Source organism: Elephas maximus, chromosome 9 (genome assembly GCF_024166365.1).
Source record: "Elephas maximus indicus isolate mEleMax1 chromosome 9, mEleMax1 primary haplotype, whole genome shotgun sequence".
Lineage (NCBI taxonomy): Eukaryota > Metazoa > Chordata > Mammalia > Proboscidea > Elephantidae > Elephas > Elephas maximus.
In genome coordinates this window covers 83,096,894-83,120,030 of record NC_064827.1, presented here as the reverse complement: position 1 = coordinate 83,120,030, position 23,137 = coordinate 83,096,894, and the positions used below count along the sequence as shown (strand labels likewise).

Here is a 23,137-nt window from a genome sequence, read left to right as displayed (position 1 = left end):
GTTAGGCCAGATGAGATGTGCAAAATGCTCCAGGGAGTAATGGGTTAATGCATTTGGCTGGGCCAGCGAGCAAGGTAGATAAGGCTAAAGGGGAGGCCAGGAGCCAGACCTTGACATTTAGCAGCTCCAGGGAAGGCCCTGACTCTGGCCAACCAGCCTCCTTCCAGAAGGAAAGGTTAAGAACCCAGGAACAAAAGGTGACCAGCTTGGAGGGGGCCCCCTCCCTGAGTCTGGGGGCACCCCTCAGCTCCCAGGAACCCAGAACAAGGACGGTACAAACAGTGCAGGGGAGTGGCTGCAGCTGAGATATTAGGATGGACTATGAGAGTGAAGGCCCTGGAATTTTCTCCCCCTCCGGTCTCTGAATGTGAAAATGACAAAATGCTTATGGTCAGAATGAATCCAGTGCAGTCCCCAAAAAGACTTGAATCAGAGATTTTCAAACTTGGCTGCCCCCAGGGACCACCTGGGAATTTACACTAAATCCTGATGCCCAGACCCCACCCCCAAGACTGATGTTGCAGGTCTGGGATGTGGCCCGGTCAGGGGCCATGTTAAAAGCTCCCAGGTGATTCCAAGGAATGAATGCTCACACCCATGACAGTGCTGAGGGCACTGGCAGAGCCAAGAATCTGTACAGCTCCCGGGCCTGCCCTCCCCACTCCTCAGGGTCACAGCTGTGTGCTACCCCTGGGGTAAGGAGAAAACCACAAAATCCGACCCCCCTTTTCCACTGTGGAGACAACCTTTACCTAAGACAATGGTTCTCACATTAGATGCACTGGGGAGCTTTGAAAAATCCGCAGCCCATGTTGCACCCTGACCAACCACCTCGGACTCTTAGGGGTAGGTCCCAGGCTGCTTATGGCTCCCCAGGAGCCCCAGTGTGCAGTCAGGGCTGAGGTCACTGCCTTGAGGGCCCTGAGCTGGCACAGCTCTCCATTTTGGGGGTGGGCTGTGGCAGCAGAAGAGGGTACCTGGCTCCCCTTCCTGCTCCCCCCCCACCTCTCCCCCATTTCCTATGCCTTCTCTTGTCCATCCCTCCCCCCAGACTGAGAGGCAGCCAACCCCTTCTGGACCAGTTGGCGGTGGGGAGGGCTGCTCTGTGCCAGGCAGACAGGCCTGGAGCCCTTTGCTAGATGCGGGGCTGAATGGAAGGCAGACGCTACGCTCTCTCTCCACACTGGTGCCCTCCACCTCTCTATTTTTAGGTCCATTATTGGGTGTATTTTTTTCCCCCACTCCTTCCCCAGAAAACAGATCAGGTTCCTTCAGGCAAAGCCATTTTGCCTTCCGTGGTGCTGGTGCATGGGTGCTCACACACTGCCAAATAGACATGAAATAAGTGAATTATCAAGTAAGTGGATTAGCAGACTCCCTCATGTCTCAAAGGGCAGGGGGGTGGGTGAACGCCACCGTCACTCCTCCCCAGCCTGCCTTCCTCCAGGCTGTCGGGTATGCTGGGGGAGGAGAGGCTGACAGGCACAGTATGCTCACCCAGCAATGGCAAGCACACACACACACACACACACAGATGACAATCTCCTCAACCCATCAGGCACTTTCTGAGATACTTGGAGTGCCTCACATCAGCTAAGTGGCCTGGATAGGAGCCTAGGTGCTGGGTTTAGGCAGTGCCAGGTGGGGGCCTGGGCTCCTCTCCTTGGAAGGTGTGTGACCTTGAGCAAGTGGCTTAACCTCTCTGAACCTCAGATTTCTCATTTTCAAAATAGGGGTAATAAGATCTACTGTCCTATAGGGTCGCTATGAGTCGGAACCGACTCGATAGCAACGATAGGTAGTAGGTAGAAGATCTACTGCAAGTCTTCTATGAGGGTTTAATGAGCTAGTTTAGGTCAAGTGCTGAAAACAGTCCTTGGTATACAGTAGGCACTCAAGAAATGTAAGCTCCTGCTGCTCAGAAGGGGAAGAGGAATATGGCAAACAGAAAACCCTCAGATAACAGGACTAACATTTACATAAAGACAAATACAGGTTTCTCTGACCTTTGAGCTTCCAGAGGGCAGGACTCCCCCAAGCAGGGTGCTTGAGCAAAGCGGCCATGAATGGACTTGGTCTGGGAAGTCCACCATATGTGTGTCCACCGTGTGTGTGTGTGTGTGTGCACGTGCACGCTTGTTCTAGAAAGAGGACCACGGAATTTCAAAGGCGGCTATGACTTCCAAAAGTCAGGAGCCCCTACTCAGGGGTTTTCTTGCTGAAATGTGGGTTGGTCTCCTACCTTTATTTGTCCCCACTGGTTCTTCCTGGATGCCTGGGAGCTTATTGCTCTCTCCCTCTCTTCATCTTCTCTCCCTCTCCCCTCTCTCCTTCTCTCCTTCCTCTCTAAGTCTGAAAGTCACAAAGGCCAGAAGCAGAACTGGGAAATGCAGTGGGACTCTGAGGTGGAACACAGAGACCCCTTGTTTTGCAGGCAGGAAATCTGGATCCAGGTCACCCAGCTCCTGGCAGCCAATCCAGAGGGGAACCCGGTCCCCAGGATCCCAGGCCCAGGACAATGCCAGCCCCAGCACTGCTTGGCAAAGGTTTTCAGATGGTGTCTGGGATGAGGACAGAGACCAAGTGCCCTTTGGCCTGCTGGTTTCTCTTCCAGGGCTTCCACCTGTGCTCGGCCAGAGAGGGAGGACGTGCCGGGAACCTGCAATCCCACAATGGGCCCAGCTCGTCCCCCGCAGGCTGGTGTCAGAGAGAGGGGCCTGCAGAGCTGACGGAGCCATTGCGGATATCTCCATCTCTCATGGCCTCCTTCTCACCTTCTGCCCGACAACAGAATTCTGTTACAACCAAGGGAAAAAGCCCTGGTCGTCTTTCATTTCCTTTCATTTCCCTGTCTGACGTTCAGAGTCAGGTGGTTAAATGACTTGGGCAGCAGAAGCAGATGGAATAAGGGACTGAGGAGGCAGCAAATGGTCTCCGAAGGACCCCAGACAAACTGCTGAAGAAGAGGGATGTCAGATCCTTTAGGAGGGGGCCTGCGTCCCTTCACATTGTAGGGGCAGTCCTAGACCCCCCAACTCCACATCTGGAGGGGACCAAAAATGCAATTAGTCCAATGCCTTTCTACAGACATGACCCTGAGTGGGGAGATGACCCCTCTGAGGCCACACAACGAAATCCCAGGTCCTCTCTACCTGCCCATTTCAGGACAACCATCCAGGGCAAGGCAGGATAGCAAAGAAGTCAAGGCCCTGGTGACAGATCTTGGCTTTGCCCTGGCTGTGCAAACTTGGATGAGTCTCTCCACCTCTCTGAGCCTCCCCTTCCTTCTCTGTAATATATATTACTGAGAGGATGTAAAGAGATAAGCACATAAAGTGCTTTGCCCAGTGCTTGGTACAGAGTGAGACCTTGAAGAAGCACCGGCACATGGAAGAGTACATGCCCCCTGCTTTTGTTTCATGAAGCTCCAAGTTGAGGGCTGGGGTTCAACCAGCATGGCACCTGAACCTGATGTTGGAGAATAATGGCAGATGCTGACTTGGCAGCAATGGCTAACATCCCTGCCCACCCTCCTGCCTCACCCTTGGCCTTGTCCACCTGTCACTGAATGACCCTTTCCTGTCCACCTTTCATAGCACTGCCATAGCAGGGAGAATCAGGACTTGTAGTTGGACCATGGGTATCTAGGTCCCCTGGGGCCTGAGAGAGCCAGCTCTGAGTGGTACTGAGGCACCAGTGGCTACACACACAGAAAGCAAGTGTATTAACCTCAGGGCCACCCTGACCCTGAAGGATAGCTCCGGCACCCAGCTGGCTGCAAGAGACTTCCAGGCAAGCAACCATATGCCCCCTCTGAAAGCATTCATGCAAGGTCAAAGCCAGGATGTGAGTGGATGGATGGGGACCTGGTGTGTAGTCCCTCACATCCCCAGGGCTCCAGTACACCCTTTTGGGGGAGTTCATGACCTATACTTGAGCCCCTCCATCTGCTGCTCCTTCAGGCAGGGCCCCAGGAACTGAGTGCCATCTGGGCCTCGGTTTCCCCATGTAGAAATGAGGGGAGTTGGATTCTATCAGTGGTTTACAGGAGGCCTAGGACTTCCTGGGTCAGGGGCTCAGAGGCCTGGGGGCTGGGGAACACCAGCAGCCAGAACCCAGGTCCCCCTCTTTCACCTGTGCAGTTAGCTCCACTGTAACGTGTGTGTGAATATCAGGGCTCTTCTGCCCTAGTCTCTGACGATCTCTAAGACCCCTTCTAAACTGCACTCTCTATTTGAGTTGAGGAATAATTACCACCAGCATTTGTTTCAGGTGGGTCTACCGTGCTCAAGGACCACCTACGGCAAAGGTGGAGACAGACTCTGGGGCCTACTGTGGGGGAGGGGAGGAGGTGAAGCAGAAGCTGGAAATATTCTGAGAAATATTCTGAGTCACAACACCCCCTCCCCAATTACCCTCCTCTGAGAGGCAAACTTAGCATCTCCCCCTAGAAAATGTGTTAGAGAAAAAGGAAGAAAAGAGAGAGGGAGGGAGGGTGAGTAAGAAGAATTAAAGGAGGGAAGGAGGGAGGGAGAGGAGGGAAGGGTGAGCATTTGGGTTCCCTCCTCCTCATCAGAATTTTGAAACAGGGGCAATGAGGATAATAGTAGTTTCTAACATGCTGAATATTGGGGAGGGTTTGATGACACACTCCATGTAGGATGCCCAGGGCTACACTGAATACAGGGTAAGTGTTCTGAGCCCCACTCTGATTGGAATCCCCGTTTCGCCTGTGGTTAGTCATTGCTGAACCCTGGCCTCCATCCCCCAAACTCCCAGAAGACACCTGGCAATCACTCAGAAATGCTGGATGAACTGGTTAATCCAGACGTTGTACAGTTGGGGAAACTGAGGCTAGGGGACTTGGCCTCGGTCTCCCAGCAGAGACGCTTTGCCAAAGGGAGCCTAGAAATCCATGGCTCCCATTCAGCATTGGTCTGTTCTAATGCGCTGCGGCCCCCCCTCCCCCCGCAGTTGGCGTGTGCTTGGGGAATTAGAAACGCATTTTCATATATTTAAGCAAATCTGCTCCTGGTGAAAAACAAATCAGATCCTGCAAACCAAAGCTGAACAGAACCGGTTTCCGCATCATCTGCTGTTTCTCATAGCCTTCATCATTCGGGTTCCCCCCAGGAAGGAGCCAGTGTTCTCATGGGCCATATGGGCACTGGCCAGGCCAGAGGCAGGGGCACCCTGGCCCTGGGTGGTGTGGTAGGAACAAAGCTTCGCAGCCTGGGCTCATTCCTGGGGGATGGTGTCTGGCGGGTAAGGGTGACAGGTGGCAGCTCAGAGTCCCCTTTGTTGAGCCTGGCAAGCTCTGTTCCCACCCCAGGGCCCAGGACTTCCATGCCCTGTGTGCTGTAATCTCTGCCCTTCATTGTACTCCCTTCTTCCTCTGCCTTTGGCTGAGCCCTTGGCCTTAGCCCCTCTAACCCTAAAGAGTGGTTAGGAGCCAGACAGAGGAAGGTTGGAATCCCGGCTCCAGCACTTAGTGGGACCTTGTAAAATGGGGCAACAACATCCCTGCCCCACAGACTATGGGGGCTTCAGTGAGACAAGCAGGTGGAGCGGCCTGTCCCCTCCTTGTCCCCCATACACCATTTGCACACGCTGTGCCTTCTGCCTGCACTGTCACCCAGGCATCTCTGAACCTTTCCCCTTTTTCAAGACCCAGCCATAGATTGCCCCGGAGCATCCAGCAACCGGCACCCATGCCTGAACTCCTGCAGCACTCGCTGCCTATTCCTTTCCTTGGACACTTGGCCCATGGGATCCTCTTCTGTCACTTTCTATTTCTACTGCTTTTATCCCTGGAGCTAAATTCTAGGATAAAAAAAAAAAAAAAAAAAAAAACTCTCCTTTTTGGTTGTGCCTAGTATTATTCCCATATTCAGATGTGAAAGCTGAGGCTCAGAGCCACTAAGGACTTACACAAAGCCCCACGGCCGGAACATGGTGGGATAAGTATGAGCCCCTATGCCTGATACTAAATCTCAAGTTCTTAGCCATGGCATGTTACAGCCTGCCTGCCTGTCTGTCCATCCATCCCCCTGCCTCATTACATGTGGGATTTCAGGCAGCTTATGACAATACATGTAATTAAAGAAAAAAAATGACATCATGTTAAGAATTAGGGGACTATAGAGATGGAGGAGAAAGACGAGCCCACAGAAAGGCAGGAAGGTGAGAACCCTCAAGGACATGCGCCGCTGAGTTCTAGAATCTTTGGGAAGATGTTCCCTTTAGGCCCTTTTCCTTCTTCACTGCACCCCAGTTGTACTGCTCCCTGCTCTCCACGGGTCTCTGGCCCCAAACCCATTCCCTTCAGGACAGTTGGGGCAGGCTCTCCCTGGAGCCAGCTGGCGGCAGCCCCAGCAGCAGCCCCCTGGCCCACGCCTCCCAACAGGCCTGGACTTCTGCAGGCAGCTCTGGCCCAGTTCTCTCCTGTCAGCTCCCCAGGAAGGAGCCTTCACTGTGCAACGAGATGTCATTGCTGGAACTATTCCTGTCCTAGACTGGGCCCTGCCTGAGGCGTTGCAGGAGGCAGCAGCTTTGACTAAGGATTGGGCAAAGCTCAGGCTCCAGACTCAGAGGTAAAGTTGTGCCATCGGTTGCAAATCCCACAGAACAGACTCCAATGGAGAGAAGCGGGAGATTTTGGTGCCTCTTCCATCCTGATCCAAATCTTAGTTTTTCCTTCAAGGCGCTAGCCCTAAGCCCTCCTCCTCCAAGTAGCCTTCCTGGATCACGCCACCCTTCTTTCTACTCATCCATCCTTTCATTCCATGGACACTTATTGAGCAGTGACTGAGCCAAGACAGGGTGCTGGGGGACACAAAGGTGGATAAGACATCTCCTGCCTTTCAGGAGTGCACAGTCCATGGGGGAAATGAACATCAGGGGTTATAGAGCTGATGGAGTCCCTGGGTCGCACAGAGGGTTAATGCACTCAGCTGCCAACTGAAAGGTTGGAGGTTCGAGTTCACCCAGAGGTGCCTCAGAAGAAAGGCCTGGTGATCTACTTCTGAAAAAATCAGTCACTGAACACCCTATGGAGCACAGTCCTACTTTCACACACATGGGGTCACCATGAGTTGGAATCAACTTGATGTCAACTGGAACTGGTACAGAACTGATACTAATAGCCTGCTTGTGAAAGTTCCGTATGTGCATTCTATCCAGAGCCCAAATTTGAGGAAAAAAGGCTCAGAGAGACTAAGTCAAATGCAGAAGGTCACACAGCTCGGGATTACGGCTCCATCTCTGTGCCCCTGGGCCACGTCAGTGAGCACAACGGCAGGGATGTGAACAGCCTTCTAACCCACCTGGGTTAGGGAGTTCAGGGAGGACAACCTCCTGGAGGAGGTGAGGTCCAACCTGGGCCTTGAAAAATGAATGGTAGGTATGCAGGTAAAGAGTGGGAGACCAGGAAGGCAGGAACGGGAGGGGCTTCTGGACAGAGGAGACAACAGAGGTAAAGACAGGGAAGCGGCAAACAGCATCCAGGGCTCATCCTTCAAGCCCCTGTTCACTGGGTCTCTCTTACCCACCTGTTGGTAATGGGATGTTGTGGTCTTTAATGTCTGTTCTGTTTCTCTTGTTCTATACTTAAATTTTCCCAAGTCATCTCACTTGCCCGGCGCAACTGCAAGCTTCTTGCAGCCAAGAACACATCTGACATGAAGTCAGACCCTGGAAATGTTTGCTGAAGAGCAGGTGTGGTGGGGAGAGTCAGGAGAGGGGTGTTCTGAGCACACTCCACTCTGGGTTTGGGGGCCAGGAACCGGAGGGGGAAGCAGTCCTGAGCCAGTGGGCCCATCAGCTCTGCATTGCTGGATGGGAACCTTTCGTGAACATCAAGGTCTGGCATGAGGTAGGGTATTTGTAACCTTGATTCTGCACAAGGTGTTCAATGTCGGGTGGGGAGGGGCTTGTAGAGCTCCAGGACCCTTCTACCATCTACGTTAATCAGCCCAGCAGATCCCCAGGGGGAGGTGTGGGGCCATTTGCTCTGCAGCTGCGTAAACCAAGGCACAGAGCAGGTAAAGTAGGTTCTAATCGAGTAAGAAGTAGCATTCAAAGATGGCCTTCTCTTGATTTTCCTGTTCACCAACACCAAGGCCCCTGTGTATCCCAGAGTCTCCCTTACATAAAAAGCTAAATGTTTATCCATTTCAACATAGAAAAATCAAGGACATTGGAAAACTGGTAATATTAAAACCTCATGCTAGAATAGAACTTACACTCTTAACTAAGTACTTTCAGATATTGAGAGGCATGTCCTTCTCCCAGGAAGTTGGTGGGGTGGGCAATCATCCACAATCATCCCCCTTGGCAGAGGGAAAATGAGGCTCAGAGAATTTAAACAACTTGCCTAAGATTACCCAACTAAGCGGCAAAGGTGGGATGTGAACTCAGACTCTAGGTCTCTGGCTCTTGCCAGGATATCATACTCCTTCCAACTGGAAACTTACATTGGGTCTCACTCAAATTAAAGCGCCTGCCCTGGCCTTGGCCTCAGCTCTCAGCTCCATTCCCTCCCTCCTAGCACTCCCTGGGCCTCTTCTGCCCTCCACCTTTCTTCCTTCAGCAGTGACTCTCCCCTTAACCTGCAAATATCCCGTGGGAACTACAGCTTTCTCACCCCTTCATCACAATAGGTGTCACCCACCACAGAACAATTATGTCAAACTGCATTTCTCAGACCATACAGTATGAGCATCCAAATCACCAGGATTTCTTGTTAAAATGCAGATTCTGGCTCTGCAGGTCTGGGGCGGGGCTTGGGATTCTGCTTTTCTAACAAGGTGATGCCAATGCTGCTAATCCAAGAACCATGCTTTGGGTAGCATGGCCGTAGGCTGGTTCTAAATACCATCCTGCCTTCTCTCCTTCCTTTCCTTCCTTACCATCTCTCCCCTGAGTCTCTAGCTCTTAGCTTTTGTCCCAGGAGCACAAAGAAAGGGCTTCCCCTTGCTTTCAAGAGCAGCACAGGTGGCTGGTGAGTGACCTTTCTTGAGGGGAACTGTGGAGCTGCTCCCCATGCCCAGCCATGCCCCCCATCCCGAAGGGGTCCTGGGAGCAGCAGCTACCCTGTAACTTTGCTGACACTGCCTTTCCCTCCTCCACCTTGGCTCTGCAGCTCCCCAGGCCAGCTGGGCCTCTTGGATCAGGCCCTGGAACCCGAGGGAGGAGGGGGTGCTGCTGCTTCTCTCCTGCGGCCCTCAGTGAAATTTTGCCCTTGCCCAGGAGTCCTCGGTTGGGAGCTCATCCCTATTAATTCTCATTGTGCATTTAGAGCCAATAGGTTTTTATTTATTCATTTATCTTGCCTTCCTTCCCCCTCCCCTTCTTCACCAGGTTGGAATTTACAATTCAGTTCTTAGGTGGCCTTGCAGTGGGATGGCAAGCCTGGGGAGAGAGAGGGTCACACCCTCAGCCCCCAAAAGGGTAGCCACCCCGTGTGTGCTCTAGGGCTCATGCTCTGATTGGCTGTGGGGACAGGCCTATTGCCTGCTGTGGAATGGGTCTGGGGAAGGGCTGGTAGAGGCCTCAGAGGATCAGTCAGAAGAATGGGGCAATTGCAAGGCTAAGGGGGCAGTGGAAGGTCTGCTGCCGTTAGGGTGCCCCCTGGTGGCCAGCCAACCTCCTGACGGGTCGTGGCTGGAGGAGTTTAAGGTTCCTGGGCAGGTAGCACCTGCTGCCTAAACACTAGAAATACAGGGCGTGGTGTCCTAAAGGCTGAAGAGGGGAAAAGAACTCTGGGAAGAAGAAAAGCTAGGGAAGCCACCGAGTGAGTAATATAACAAGTGAATAAAGCCAGTGCCCCTTGAGCACCTGCGATGTGCCAGCCCCAGATATGCCCAGGACATGCATGGCAGGGTTACATCCTCCCTCCAGCAGTGGGACACTCAGACATGAGTATCTCTGTTTTACATATGAAGACACTGAGTCTCAGAGAAGTCAGAAGCTCAGAGAGGGAAGGCTGTGCCACCTGGTAGGTAAGCCCTGGCCTCCGCCACAGACACGTTCCCTGCTGGCTCTGCAGAGTCTAAAACTGAGTGACCTTGGCCGGATTTAGCCAACCCTTCCTAATCCCTCAAATGGGATTAGCATAGGGCCAACCTCAGAGCATTGTAGGATGATTCAATGAAACACACGCATGGACCTGCTCAGGGGAAGCTGCAATAAATGGGTTTGAATCCAGGTCCATCTGGATGTGACCCCCTCTTCTCTGCAGAATCCAGTCCCTTAGAAGGCTGCCCACCACCTGCCGAGGCAGCATTTTCACCCTCCTTGGCTGCGCATTTGTAATCAAAGGCAGAGCTGGATGGCAGCCGGGAATGAAATATTTAAATCCATCAAACAGGTGGTGAGACACTGTGGACCTATCTAGGCAGATCTTGAAGATGCTGGTCTTCCTCTCCTGTCCCCCTCTCCTGTCTTCCTAGGAGGGAAGAAAGGAGCCCCTCCTAGACTCCAGGGCTCCGCGGACACCTGCCTGGGCTCTGTCTGAGGGTGGGGGCAGGGGGACGTCCAGGGCCAAGGGCATCCTGAGAAGGCTTTGGCCAGGAGAGGGCCTTGGACCTGCATTAGATGGTCATCTCCACCTCTCAAGCCCTTGATGTGAAGCTGGCCCAGTGCATCAGCGGATATTCTGATTTAACTGCCCTGCCTTGCCCTCCCTCAGAACACCAAAAAAGGTAATGCTAACTATTTAAGAGAAAAAATACAGCCAGGACTTTGAATATGAGAAGCAGAAGTTGACTGCCCCTGGGAGGGCGTAGAATGGACAGCTGGCTTGAGATGCAGAACAGAACTGGGCTCCCATCCTGGGCTTGGCCCTGACCTTCGAGGTCCTGCTCCCTTGCCCATCCCTGGGAAAGAGAGATCCTGTGGTTCCCAGTGCAGTAATCTCCGTGGACGATTCAGCCCCTGGCTCCCTGCCCTGTGCTGTCCTCTTCTTCCTTCCCTCCAGCTCCTTCCTTCTCTCCCTAGGTGGCTTCTTGGCAGCCTGGCCAACACCCACAGTGACAGCCTTATCTCTGCTGATAAGTGTAAATGTAACACACCCTCCTGGCTGGCTGCTCTGTGATATGACAGAAGCTGCCTCATGGGATTGAGGAGCCCGGGGTGGGAGCACCGCAAGGCCTCACCATAAACCCGGAGCTGGAGGCTTCCCCAAGGGCAGGTCACGGTACCACTGGCCATTCCCCCCCCACACACAAAAAAGCTCCTGCAGCCTGGTTGCCCTGCCCAGCCTCTTGCCAGGCGTGGAGCCTCCAGAACAATGCGAATAGCAAGGTGCCCCTCTGGAAGAGTTTAGCTTAGTGACTTTGGAACCAGACACATTAAGCTTGAATTGAATCACAGCTTCACTACTTCCTAGTGTGTGACCTTGGGCAAGTGCCTTCGTGCCTGCTGCCTTAGCTTCCCCATCTATAAGCCGGGAATGACAACAGCTAACACTCGATGGCACTAGTTTTTTTTTTTTTTAACACCTATGGGGCACTTGCTCTGTGCCAGATCCTACTCTGAGTGCTACAATGACCCTATGAGTATGCACTATTAGTGTCCCCATTTTACAAGTGAGGGGACAGAGGCCCAGGGATGCCACTGGTCAAGAGCTCCCATCATAATACTCCTACTTTACACACACAGGCTCAACCTGGCTGAGCTGAGGACTCAATGGAATGACATGTATCAAGCTCTTAGCCCCCACAGATGGAGCTCACGTTAAATGATCCCTGCTATTATCATTGTTGCTATTCATATGACTTGAGTACTGAAGCTACTCAGGGACTCAAGTGATGACACTGGAGTGTCTGCCTCTCCTCTGACTTATCCAGTGATAGCGGTGGCCGCACGCAAGGATGGAACTGGAAAGGGCCCCAGCCTCATTGTCTGTTCTGGCTTAATCCTTACAGCCCTCCCTTACAATTACCCTCTGTGCTTCCATCAAACCTTCCACTGCAAAGTGCCAGCTCAGTACTTGCTGTACCTTGGCCTGGAAATGCTGTTTGCTGGATTGTACTGGGTGGGGTAGGAAGTTGTGCCATAGAATGGATCAACAGAGGGAGGTTGGGGTGCAGCATTGCAAACAGTACCTTACTCGCTCGCCCAGGACCACTCATTGCCTACCAAGGAAACAGGGCTTATCTGCAAGGCTGGGGAAATGTGATTACTGTGGTCTTTCTGTTGTTCAGCTGGCCCAGAATGCCCCTACCCTAGAGGACAATGTCGCATGAGCCCAGAGTCTTTTGGGGTGGCTTTTACACTGGCACAATTCCAAGATGGGACAAAAACCTGGACCCAATCCAAGTCACCTTTGCATCTTGACCCTCACACTCTGTTCATTCATCCCAAGGGTGTGTCCCAGGCTCCCTCCCTCTTGGCCAAGGGCATACAGAACAGCAATGGGCTGACTTACATGGGAGCAGAACCTCTCAGGTGGGTCTCCACACGTGATGCCCGAGGGCTCCACCTTCACTTTGACATAGTCCTTGAGGCGCATCACCTTGGGCTGGCAGGCATAGAACTCCCAGGTGGGGCCCTCATCCGTGGTCACCCAGGATTTGCAGATGTCGTAGTCGCCAAAGGCCAGTGGGAGGCAGTGCAGAAAGAGCACCAGCAGGTGCAGCATGACTGCGAAGTCCGCAAGGGTGTGGCCCAGAGAGGCCCTGGAGAGGCAGCGACCGGGTCAGGTGGGACTTGCGGCCTCAGCATGGAAATGCCACATCTACCGAGCAATGGTGGCCGGGATGTCCCAGGGACTTGAGGACTGCAGGTTTGCAAACAGCGAGGAACTTGTTTTTTTCCAAAAGGCTGATACAGAAAATTCAGAGCCAGCGTTTCTCAGACTGCTGATGGGCAGATCAAAAAGTTGCCCATAACCTGGTGTCTTCCTAACCTTGGCATTACACCTCTCCCAGAAGGGAATCTGATCAAATCAGGCAGATTCTCAAACTGTGACAGTGGATGGAAATGGGATAGGGAGAAAATCCGCAGGGATCTGGCATGAGGCCGGATCAGATTGCTTTAATTTTTGTCCTTCCAATCAATCCAGGTCTTTAAAGGGCCCTGAATGTGTGATATGCTCAACACAACTGCAAAACAACCCTCCGGCCTGCGTTGTAAAGATAAAATAAAATCAGGAGGTGTACATGTTAGCAGGAAACATGTTCCTTTTTGGGACTGGGCTTGGTGTCTCAGACCAATCAAAGAGATTTCTTTTCATATGTGTTAAAAGTAACAACAATTGTGCGAATGAACTGAAAAATAAAAATGCTACTGAGGCGTTAACTGGGGAGAAGGTTATTTGGCTCTACTTTGGTGGGGATAGGCACTAATGGGGGCCCGCTGACCTTGGCCAGTAGCCATCAGCAACTTATTATGGAGTTTCTGAGGCCTCAGCTCCCAATCCATCCAGGCTTGTCTTTCATTGTCCGAGGGGAGGAGAGAGAGCTTATTAGCAACAACACCTGCAACAAATTAAAACAAAAGGGGGGGATAAAGATGCATAAGGACAAAAGCTCTCTGGCAAAATGTGCAAAAAATGAGATTGCATTAGCAAGGTCTCCCGAGAAAACTGGGTTATTTTTTTTAATACCAGAGTTGCACATTTGGAGATTGAGCATATTATTAAAAAAAAGTGATGGATTTTCGCATCCTTTATGGGGCGTTAGGTCAGCAGCCATGCCCCCATTCTGGGGCTGGTGACTTTCTAAAACATCCCCAGGAGCCAAGATTTAATAGTTGCTTTAAAATCCCATGACTGACGAGTCAAAAATGTCATAGCTGTTAAAGGCACGGCTGAGACTGTAACGAGGAGTGCAGACAAACAGAGTGGGCCACATGGAGGCCAACAATTAAGAACCAGGTGCAGATAAACATCTCCTCAACCATAGGCACAACCTGAAATGGAAAATCTACTTTTTTTTTCACCGTAGGAAACTAGGGAGATTGAAGCTTTTCACAGAGTGACAACGTTTTCTTATATTAGATTTCTGACCAAGGCTGACAATTTGCCACCATCTTCAGAGGCTATGCTTGCAAATGGATCGCTATCATGATTATTGTTTTATTATTTTAAGCTACTGGAAATTATTTAAAAGCCCAAATAGATATAACTGGTATGAATGTTACATGGTCAAATGCATGACTCCACTAATGTGGTGTTCCCAGACACTTGATACATCACCAGAATTCAAGTCCAAGACCAGCATGGGATTCTGGCCAAAAATACCGGCTAATGGGGCAAAGGTTACTGCAATGAGTCCCAGCAGATGTGCCTACATTGTTAATTTTTCTGGTTATTATGCCTATGATTTTTGCATTTAAATTCCCAAACCCGGCCGGCATTGGTGCGGACCCTCAGTCTGACTCACCTGGCATTCTTCCGCCATTGTAAATGGAAGGTCCCTCAAGAGTTAACTGCATTTCCCCGAAACCCCATTCTCCACCCAGGCACAAACAGGCTCCTGCTAAAAACGACAAACCTGAGGGGCTGACTCTGCCCGGCCAGGGCTGGCACGCAGCACCTCAGCTCTAGGAGAAGCCCCTAGCCGCTGCCCCTGTGGCCACAAGCCGGGGGATTCATACATCTGCATTAAGGCGACCTGTGCCCCTCTGTCTGGCTGAAGGGCTCCTGATGGAGATGAATGAGGAGCCAATGGGGACCACGTTTTCGTACCTCACCTCTGGCTGTTTAGAGAGAAACCTGCTTTTAGAGGCTGCCCGGCCTTGAATACGCTCCTTTGCTAGATAACTCTGAGAAAGAACCCGCCTGGCGTCTATTTTTACAGCCTGAGAAAATGTTGTAAAAATAATATAGCTCGGCCGGCAAAGGTTTGGATGGCTCTACCGAGTTCTGTGCTGCCCAGAAAACAGCACGTCCTAATTAATTCTTCCAACCGCGGACTCCCAACTGTTCCCTAACAGGTAGGGAGCTCCTGACGCCCGGGGACAACCAGGGAGCCGGGCTGCAGCTCGCAGGGAGGACCCAGCTGCGGGCTTCCTTCATCTGCAGGACCAGCCGCTGCTCCCGGCTTGGAAGGCGCTGAACACCGGCCGGGCGCGGGGAGGCTGCGAGGCGGTGAGGCCCGGACGAGTCGCGCGCCGGGCAAACCTATTAATTGCTTTGCAGTTCTGTTGGCTTAAAAGCCACGCATTTTCTGGAAAATGGGCGGGGGGAGGGGTAGCCAACAACAACAAAATCTGCCAGGGGGAAAAACGTGTTTACAGTCACTCAATCAACTGGGCGTTGCTGGCATCGTAGGGGAAATTATGAGCTCAACACGCGAATATTACAGTTGGTTTTTGCCAAAAAGAAAAAAGGGGAGGGGGAAGACTCAAGAGTTCCCCGAATAAAGAGGCGGAAAGCAGGGAGTGAGAAACCGGCGGGGGAAATTTCCGAGTTAGAGGTTGTATCCCGGTGGATTGTTTTCTCCTTGGAAAATAAATCTTCACCTGATATTATTAAGAAGCTGCAGCTCCCAGAAACAAATAGAATCAATACGCTTTATTTTCTTTTAAGAGTCCTCAGGAATCGAGGGGGGCTGATAGCCAGGGTATTAAAACCCGAAAATTAGATTTTATCAAGATTTCTGAACTCAGATTTCTCTGTCTTATTGAATTAGCGCCTCTTGGAGCAGGCTGGGCTCGCGAGCAAGCGCCTCTCAGAGTTGCCGGCTGCGCCCTCGCCATGTGGGACACTTGACGCGGCGGGTGCCGGTGCGGGGCCTCCAGGGATCTTCGGGGTCGGGGGGAAGGAACTGGGTGTATCTCGGGGGGCCCAAACAACCCCGAGGTTCCTCCTCTCTCCCCAGAGGGGGCGGCAAAGGGGAATAAAATCTGCTGGGGGAGGGGGCGAAGACGCAAAGGAAGCCCATGTGGGCCGAGGTCACCTTCCAGCCCTCCGCCGTGGGCCGGGTCCTGGAAATGCCCAACACTCACCGCCAGCCCAGAGGGCATCCCCGTTTCAAAGGCACCGGTGCCTTCCGCACCCGAACCGGCACCTTTTCCCGCCCTTAGCGCCCCCCCTTCAGTGGCGGGGGAGACGAGCAGGATAGCAGGGAGCCCGGGAAAGTTGGGCGCGGGAGGCAGGGCGCCCGAAGACCGCCTCTGTAGGGTAGCTGGGGCCGCGGGGGTGGGTACCGGAAGACCGATGGGCTAGGGCCGCCGGAGACGCCCAAGGGTTGGAGTCGAGTCCGCGCTCAGGGCCGGCTACAAACCGCGTGCATTGCGCAAGGATGTGCTGGGCAACGCCACTGCTTTTTGCTTTTTCCAAAGTTGCGTGCAAGACACGGGAGCAACTAATAATCACGCCTTTAATAAAGCCCCGGCCCGCACTGAGGTTGCCCCTTCATTTGGCACCGCCTCCCTTAATTAGAAAACAACTGAGCAAAGCGCCCGGGAATTAGTTGTATCCTTTTTCCTCGCGTTGCTGCCAGCACCTGCCCGGCGGCCACGGCCGCCCCCCGCCGCCTGGCCAGGCAACTTACTCCGGAGCGGGCAGACACCGCGAGCCTTCCGTCCTCTTCTTCTTCCCGCCTTCTCTCTGCCTCTTCTACCCCCTATCTGCGCGCCATCCAGTTCGAGGTTCCACTGCACTTTGTCCCTAGGCCGGTGCCTACCCCGCCCCCCTCCATCTACCCACCCCTCCACAGCACGGAAAGAAGTTTCCAGCCCTGACTGGCCCAGAGTTTCTCCGTGCAACTCACATTCCCGTTTGCGGAGGGATGGGAAGGAGGTGGCTCTAAGTAGTGGCGATTAAATCGGGGTAGGGAGTAGAGCCAAGGGAAGGGTTAATTCCCTTTTCACAAACAAAATATATCCAGGCAGTCTTGCGGTTGAAATCCCCAACACACACACGTAGACAGACACACACACCCTAAGAAAGGATGGAAAGAGATCCAGGGATGGAGGGAAAGCCAGCAGAAAGACAATCTGCTCCTTTAAGATGCTGCTACAAACGCACACTCGCACACCCCTCTCCGGGCGGCTCCAGCCCTCTGCTAGTAACAGCGGCTACCAAATAACTTTTGCATCCGATCGTTTGCTGGGCTGCTTTAACTGGCTCCTGGCCACGGAAAGCCTGCATGGTCACTGAAGCCCTTTAAAAATGAAAGCAGGCTGGCAAAGCTGCAGCATCTGCCCGCCCCCCCCCCCTCCCCGCTCGCCTCTCGGGCTCTCCCCGCCCGCCTTACCCCGGCTCGGAGCAGCTTCCCGGAGCGGAGACCCGGGAAGCCAAGGACCGCCACCCTCTGGCGCTCTGCCTCCCCCGCCCTCCCTGGCTGGTGCTGGGTGGGGGCGAGGGCCGGAGTGCTGCCAGCCGGTGCAGGGTCCCCGCGCCGCTCCCGCTGGTGCTGTGGCCGCCGCCGCCGTCAGATTGGAGCTGGGGAGCCCTCCGGCTGCCGGGGGGGCCGCCCGGAGCCGTCCCGGAGACGCGGGCCAGGGAAGGGGGCAGCTCGCACCGCCCGCATCGCCCGCCCCGGCCCAGCGGGAGGTCGCCGCTAACAAGTGCAAACTTTTTGGCCCCCCTGGGCTGCTTGGAGAGGACCCGCGCTCCGGCGCCGGGCAGCCCCTGGCGCGGGTGGGCTTCGCCGCTGCTCTTCTGAGCGCCGGGGCATCCCCCCGAAGCTGCAGGAGCCAGATGGCAGGGCGCTTCACTGTCCCCCTGCACTCCGCTCCAAGTTAATGCCGAGGCTAAATCCTCTTGCCATCACTCACGATCAACATCGGGGCTTTTATCTCTCGGTCTGATCCGGGCTGCGTAACTTCCTCTGTGTGGCTTTAACACACCATCCCACCACGGAGCAACGGTCTTCTTAAAGGTGCAGGAAGGAAATACTGCGAGATTCGGAGGACGTGCCACTGCCTGGGGAGGGGGGCCGCGATCAGGGGCGTCCCGGCGGGCCCGCTGCCAGGATGGCCCCAGGGGCGGCCGTGGGAGCGAGCCTGCTCTAGGGGGTCGCTGCCTAAACATCTCCTCCCAGCCCGGGGGCCAGAGTGTCCCTGCACGCAGAGCGCATCCTCAGCCGGCTCGGGTCAGGGCGCCGGGGGAAGGGCACCGCGGGACTGCTGCTTCCTTTACCCCCAAGAGCTTGGCCAGGGTGCCAACGCCCATGGGTGTGGGGGCTGCCCCATCGGCACCAGGGAGGGCGCCAAGTGAGTCAGTCTTTCCCCGCCCTTCAGCAGTCAAGGGATCAAGGCTGCTCCCCTGCCTCCCTCTGCGGAGTACTGCCACCCAGAAGGCCCCAAGCAGTGGGTAAAGGGGTGGGTGGGTGGATTTGGGGAGATGGGGAGGGGGAGCGATCTGAGCGCACAACCAGAGCCTGAATACCAGCTGACACATGCCGCCTCCACCCTGATGGGCCCTGCTTTTGATGAAGCCAAGCCAGCTCTGCAGGGAGTGCAGAGTAGGGGGGCAGGTGGGGCCTGGCTAAGGGACTTATGGCCTCCCGCCTTAACAAGCAGCCAAGGAGGGGTGGGAAGACTCCTTCAAAGGCCAGGGGAGAGGCCACGGAGTTGGCAAGACAGGGCAGACCTGGCTCTATAATCCCCTGGTGGTTTCCTGCCAGGCTGCCTCCTGGGCTGTTCCCAGAGCTTCCTTGGGCTCCAGGGGGACATGGGGTTTTTGGGTGCTCCCAGCCTCCCCCGTGGGGTGGGTTCTCACTGCTGCTCTCAGGCAGCATTGTCATTTGGATGCATCAAGAACAAAGGGCCTGAGGACAGAGGGGGAGAGGGACTAGTCCAAGGTCACAGAGGGCATCAGAAATGGGAGCAAGATTTGGCACTTCAGTGTCCATGTCCCAGTCACCTTTTACCTCCACTTTAACCCTTCTCTGCTCTTGGCTCTTTCTGAACCTGGAGAGGGGGCTGTACTGCCTGATAACATTTAGAATCCTATGATAAAGCAGAGAGAGAATGCAGAATTAAATACCGTCATCTGCTTCAACAACAATAATAATAATTTAACATTTATTGAACACTTGTTTTATGCCAGGCTCCATGTAATCCAGTTTACAGACATTATTCACTGGCTCCTCCCAATGACCCTGTGACTTAAGTGCTATTAGCAAATCCCCCTGTTATAGATGAAGCTTAGAGATGTTCAGTAACTTGCCCAAGGTCACGCAGCTAAGGAAGACTCTGGCCCGGGAGGCAGGGCTCGCAGATTCACAGCCAGTGCTCTGCTGCTGCCGGACCTACTGGTTAACTTGGGGCATGGCACAGATTGCTTCTGGGCCTCGTTTTCCCCGTCTGTGAGATGTGAATGGTGAGTCCTTTCTTTTCCAAGGAAGGGTCATAATAAGGCCATCAAGATCCTCCTCCAGCATCTGCACCCATCAGCGCTGCACTTAGATCCCTCCCACCAGAGAAGGACCACCCACCCTCAGGCTGTCCAGAGGAGCAATGCATTCTAGCCTCAAAGTCTCCAGCAGTAGGACTCTCCTTGGAGAACAGGTCTCAGTGATTTTATTTTTAAACATTCAGCCTGCAGGCACAGTGTGGGGCTCCCTGGGAGGGTGAATGATGACCTGGGTGGGCCCTCAGCCTGCTGTCACCCCCTAGGCAGGGCTATCAATCCCCCGGAAATGCCCTGCTCCTCCATCATCACCACCGGCTGGATGCCAATGAGACCTGGAGAAGGATGCCTTTTATTTGTAGTTTATCTAAGCACGGTATAGGGACCTGGGATATATCCTCCCTGCTATTGCCAGGGTGGTTTTTGTGACCCATATGTAAAGCTATGTGCCACTAGACCTATATTTAAAATGCCTCTTCAGCCTCCCTCCCCCAATCTCCAACAAGCTGATGCCAACAGTCTTTTTCAGAAACCTGTTCTTGAAGTTGTCTTCTGGCCTCTCCCATTCCAGACCCTGGAATTTATGGGATAGTGGAAAGAGCAGGGGACTGAGAGTCAGGCTAAAGACTTTTCTGGCTCAGTGCCTAACTATCCGTATGGCCTGGGGGTTGTCACCTCCCTGCTCTTGGCCTCAGTTCCTTCATCTGCATGATGAGGGGATTTGCCCTGGAAGATGGTCCCTGTGTTGACAGCGTGCCACAGCAGGTTCTAGGAGACAGTGTTCCATTCAAGTGAACAATAAAGTGCTCATTTCCCAAGATGGGGAACAAATAGGAGGCCATCCATGTAGGGACCAGGTGGTCTGGGGATGTTCATTTTTAAATGTCATTACAGTACCCTGTGACAAATGACCTTTTCCTCGGAATGAAAAGAAGCTGAGCACTAGGGGCAAGAAAGTGTTAATGGATCTCCCCCAGAATAATCTTTGGCTCCCCTCTCGCCAGCAGCCTAATCACCCTCTTCATCGGTGGGATTTTGGCTTCACTGCACGGTTTTAATTTGAATTGTGTTTATGGAATCTACTATCAAAAAGCGTCTGCAGAACAATGGCTTTCGTTTTATTCCATCTATGTTTTTTTAAAAAGGATTTGCGTGTGTGTGCGCGCATAATAAACATACACAACAAGACATGAACAGGGGAGATGAGGGGGGCGTACATGCTTTATATATATGCTTTCTGCAATGCTCGACTCCTTTACAATGAGGAAATATTCATGGGATAGATGAACAATAGCAAATCATACAGACAAACACACAAAAATAATCTGCTAGCTTTGCAATGAGAGGTAACAGATGAGGTCTAGGCCCTCTGGGGGTTTCTGAGAGAAGGCAAACCCTGATGCAGACAGACAAAAGGATGGACAGATGAAATGAACACACATCCCTGATTAAAGTCAAGTGTAAGCTCAAGAGCCACCCCCTGCCATGTTCTCACCATTCGCCTGTTTCACCAGACCAAGATTGTGATTCTTCAAGAGATTCTTTGTCCTCTTGACCTTGAGCAGTTGAGATGCGGCTAGAAGTAGATGGTAAGATCCTGTGAACAAGCTAGGACCACCTAGGGATTTCAAGGATCCCCGGGGGCTCTTACTTATGCAACCAAGGCAGGAGCAGGGGGAGAGAGACCAAGACCCAAGTCCAGCCTCCCCCCTACCCCAAGGTGACACCTCTAGGCAGTGGCAGAGGCGGCAAAAAGCACCCCGACTCCTCCCTGCCAGTTCTCAGCTCTAATCTCTAGACCATACTTCCATTAATTATTATTACTGTATTAATCATACATGTGATTAATTCAGTAATGGTGATTCATAATTGATTGCATTTTATATGGTGCCTTTCATCCACACATCTCTGAAGATGTGCACTGCCTACAACAAGAGACACATAAAGCAGGATGTGTTCTTTGCTTGCCTGCATTTTGTTGGATACACTTCTCCATGCAGAGGCAGGGGGCTAATGGTCTGTGGGCAGATAGGGTTGCCAGCCCCAGCTCCGTGCCCACCTCTCTGGGTTGTGCAGCCCAGGCAATGATCTCCCTGCTGGGTACTCCAGCTGGGCCCTCCCTTGCCTGATGGTGGTGGTGCCCTAGGAACCCTGGAGACCCCATTCCCTTGGCATACAAGTCTGCCTAGGCCCCAGGCTGCTGGGCAAGGCAGTGCAGCAAAGTAGTACTGCATGAGGGCTCTAGAGACTGACTGTCTAGGCTAGGATCCTGCCTCTCCCACTAATTAGTTGTGTGATCTTGAGTAAGCTACTTCCCCTCTCTGCCTCATTTTACCCAAATGAAAAATGGGGCTCATAATCGTCTTTATCTCCTAGGGTTATTGTAACAACTAATGCAATGATGCACTGTCTCCCTCTCCCGCCCCTGCGTTGGCTGCAGAAGTAAGGGCATAGGGATGTCTTAAAATCCCTAGAACCTGCTCTGGTTCATAGGATCTTACCTCCTACTTAGAGCCGCATCTCAATGGCTCAAGGTCAAAGGGACAAACAGTCTCTTGAAAAATCAAAATCTTGGTCTGGTGAACCAGGAGAATGGTGAGAATGTGGCAGGGAATGGCTCTTGAGCTTGCTTAGAACCTGGCACACAGTAAGCACTCAGTACACATGAGCAGTAATTGTGGGAGTTCTAGGCCTGGTTCCATCAGCATCAGCTCTGTGACTAGATTAACCCCTTCCCTTCTCTGGGCCTCAATTTTTTCAGCTGTAGAATGGGATGGCTGATGATAATGACCTACGGGGTTCCTTCCAGATCGTAAGTGAACACTTTCTACAGTAAATGTTGGGACTTGGGGTTTCAGAACCAAGCAATCCTGGGCTCAATTCCTACTTGCCATTTCCTACCTATGTGACCTTGGGCAAAGGTTTACCTTGATAAGCCTCAGTTGCCTCCTCCGGAAAATGGGGATAATAATAGTATCCAGGACGTAGGCTTGGTGGGAGCATTTAATGAGCTAATGCTTGAGACCTGTCTGGTTTCTAGAAAGTGCTTAACTCAAGGTGACTCTTGGATTAGTATTGCACACCAGGACCAGGCAAGATACACAGAGGTTTACCGAAGCTCTCACATTTCTACTCTACCACCACTTTGTGAGAGACACTATTATTCTCCCCATTGTTCAGATGAGAATACTGAGGTTGAGGGATTTGCTCTGTGTTATTCAGTTAGACAAAAGCAGAGCCAGTTTGTGAAGGCGGGCCTCTCTTATTTCAGAGCTGGGCTCTTCACTGTGCTAATGTACCATCTCTGTCCTAAAGCTTATTATTCGAGATTTGTTTTCTTTACTGTTGGTTTCTTCCCAAAGACCCTGGGAGATAACTGGTATCACAATCCCCATTCATCAGCAGAAGTCATGGGGACTCAGAGGGGTTCATTGCCTTCTTCAGGACGCACAGCAAGCAAGTGCCTGGGAAGTTAGGACTGTTGAATGGGTTGGAAATGACACTGGGTTACCCTGCCTTGGTTTGCTAAGACCCTTCCCCCAGAAATCAGAAGCCCAGCTGGGCTTTCTTCCCTCTGTGGGTCCCCTTGGGAGTATCTGCTTCCTGACATCCAGGCAGCGTTTCAGGGAGAGGACCCCAGTGAGGCTCAGCTCAAGAGGAAGAGCCCAGCCTCCTCCAGGTGGTGCTGCTTGGCTCCTTTGGGAACAGGACTGCTTGGAGGAGGAAGCTTGTGGTCTCCCGGGGACCAGTGCCCTCAGCAGGTCTTTGGTCCAGGGTCCCTACAGGCAGGACCAACTGCTGCTCTCTCCTGTAATTCCAGAGTCTCCA

General features: G+C 52.9%; 1 protein-coding gene across 6 annotated transcripts in view; it reads right to left on the bottom strand.

Annotated features, from left to right (window-relative positions):
* The window catches only part of NTNG2 (netrin G2), an 85,755-nt gene extending 67,999 nt beyond the window's left edge, over nt 1–17,756 (bottom strand). For 3 of the 6 annotated variants that reach the window (XM_049896092.1, XM_049896086.1, XM_049896089.1), the window contains exons 1-2: nt 17,208–17,756; nt 12,431–13,481 (exon numbers count right to left, since the gene is read on the bottom strand). In XM_049896092.1, coding sequence (XP_049752049.1) covers nt 12,431–12,643 — 213 coding nt within the window. In that variant the 5' untranslated portion in view covers nt 12,644–13,481; nt 17,208–17,756. Of the gene's footprint in view, nt 1–12,430; nt 13,482–16,502; nt 16,599–17,207 lie in introns of those variants that run through there. The other 3 variants (XM_049896087.1, XM_049896088.1, XM_049896090.1) reach the window with 3 other exon arrangements.
* Between the last annotated feature and the right edge of the window lie 5,381 nt (nt 17,757–23,137).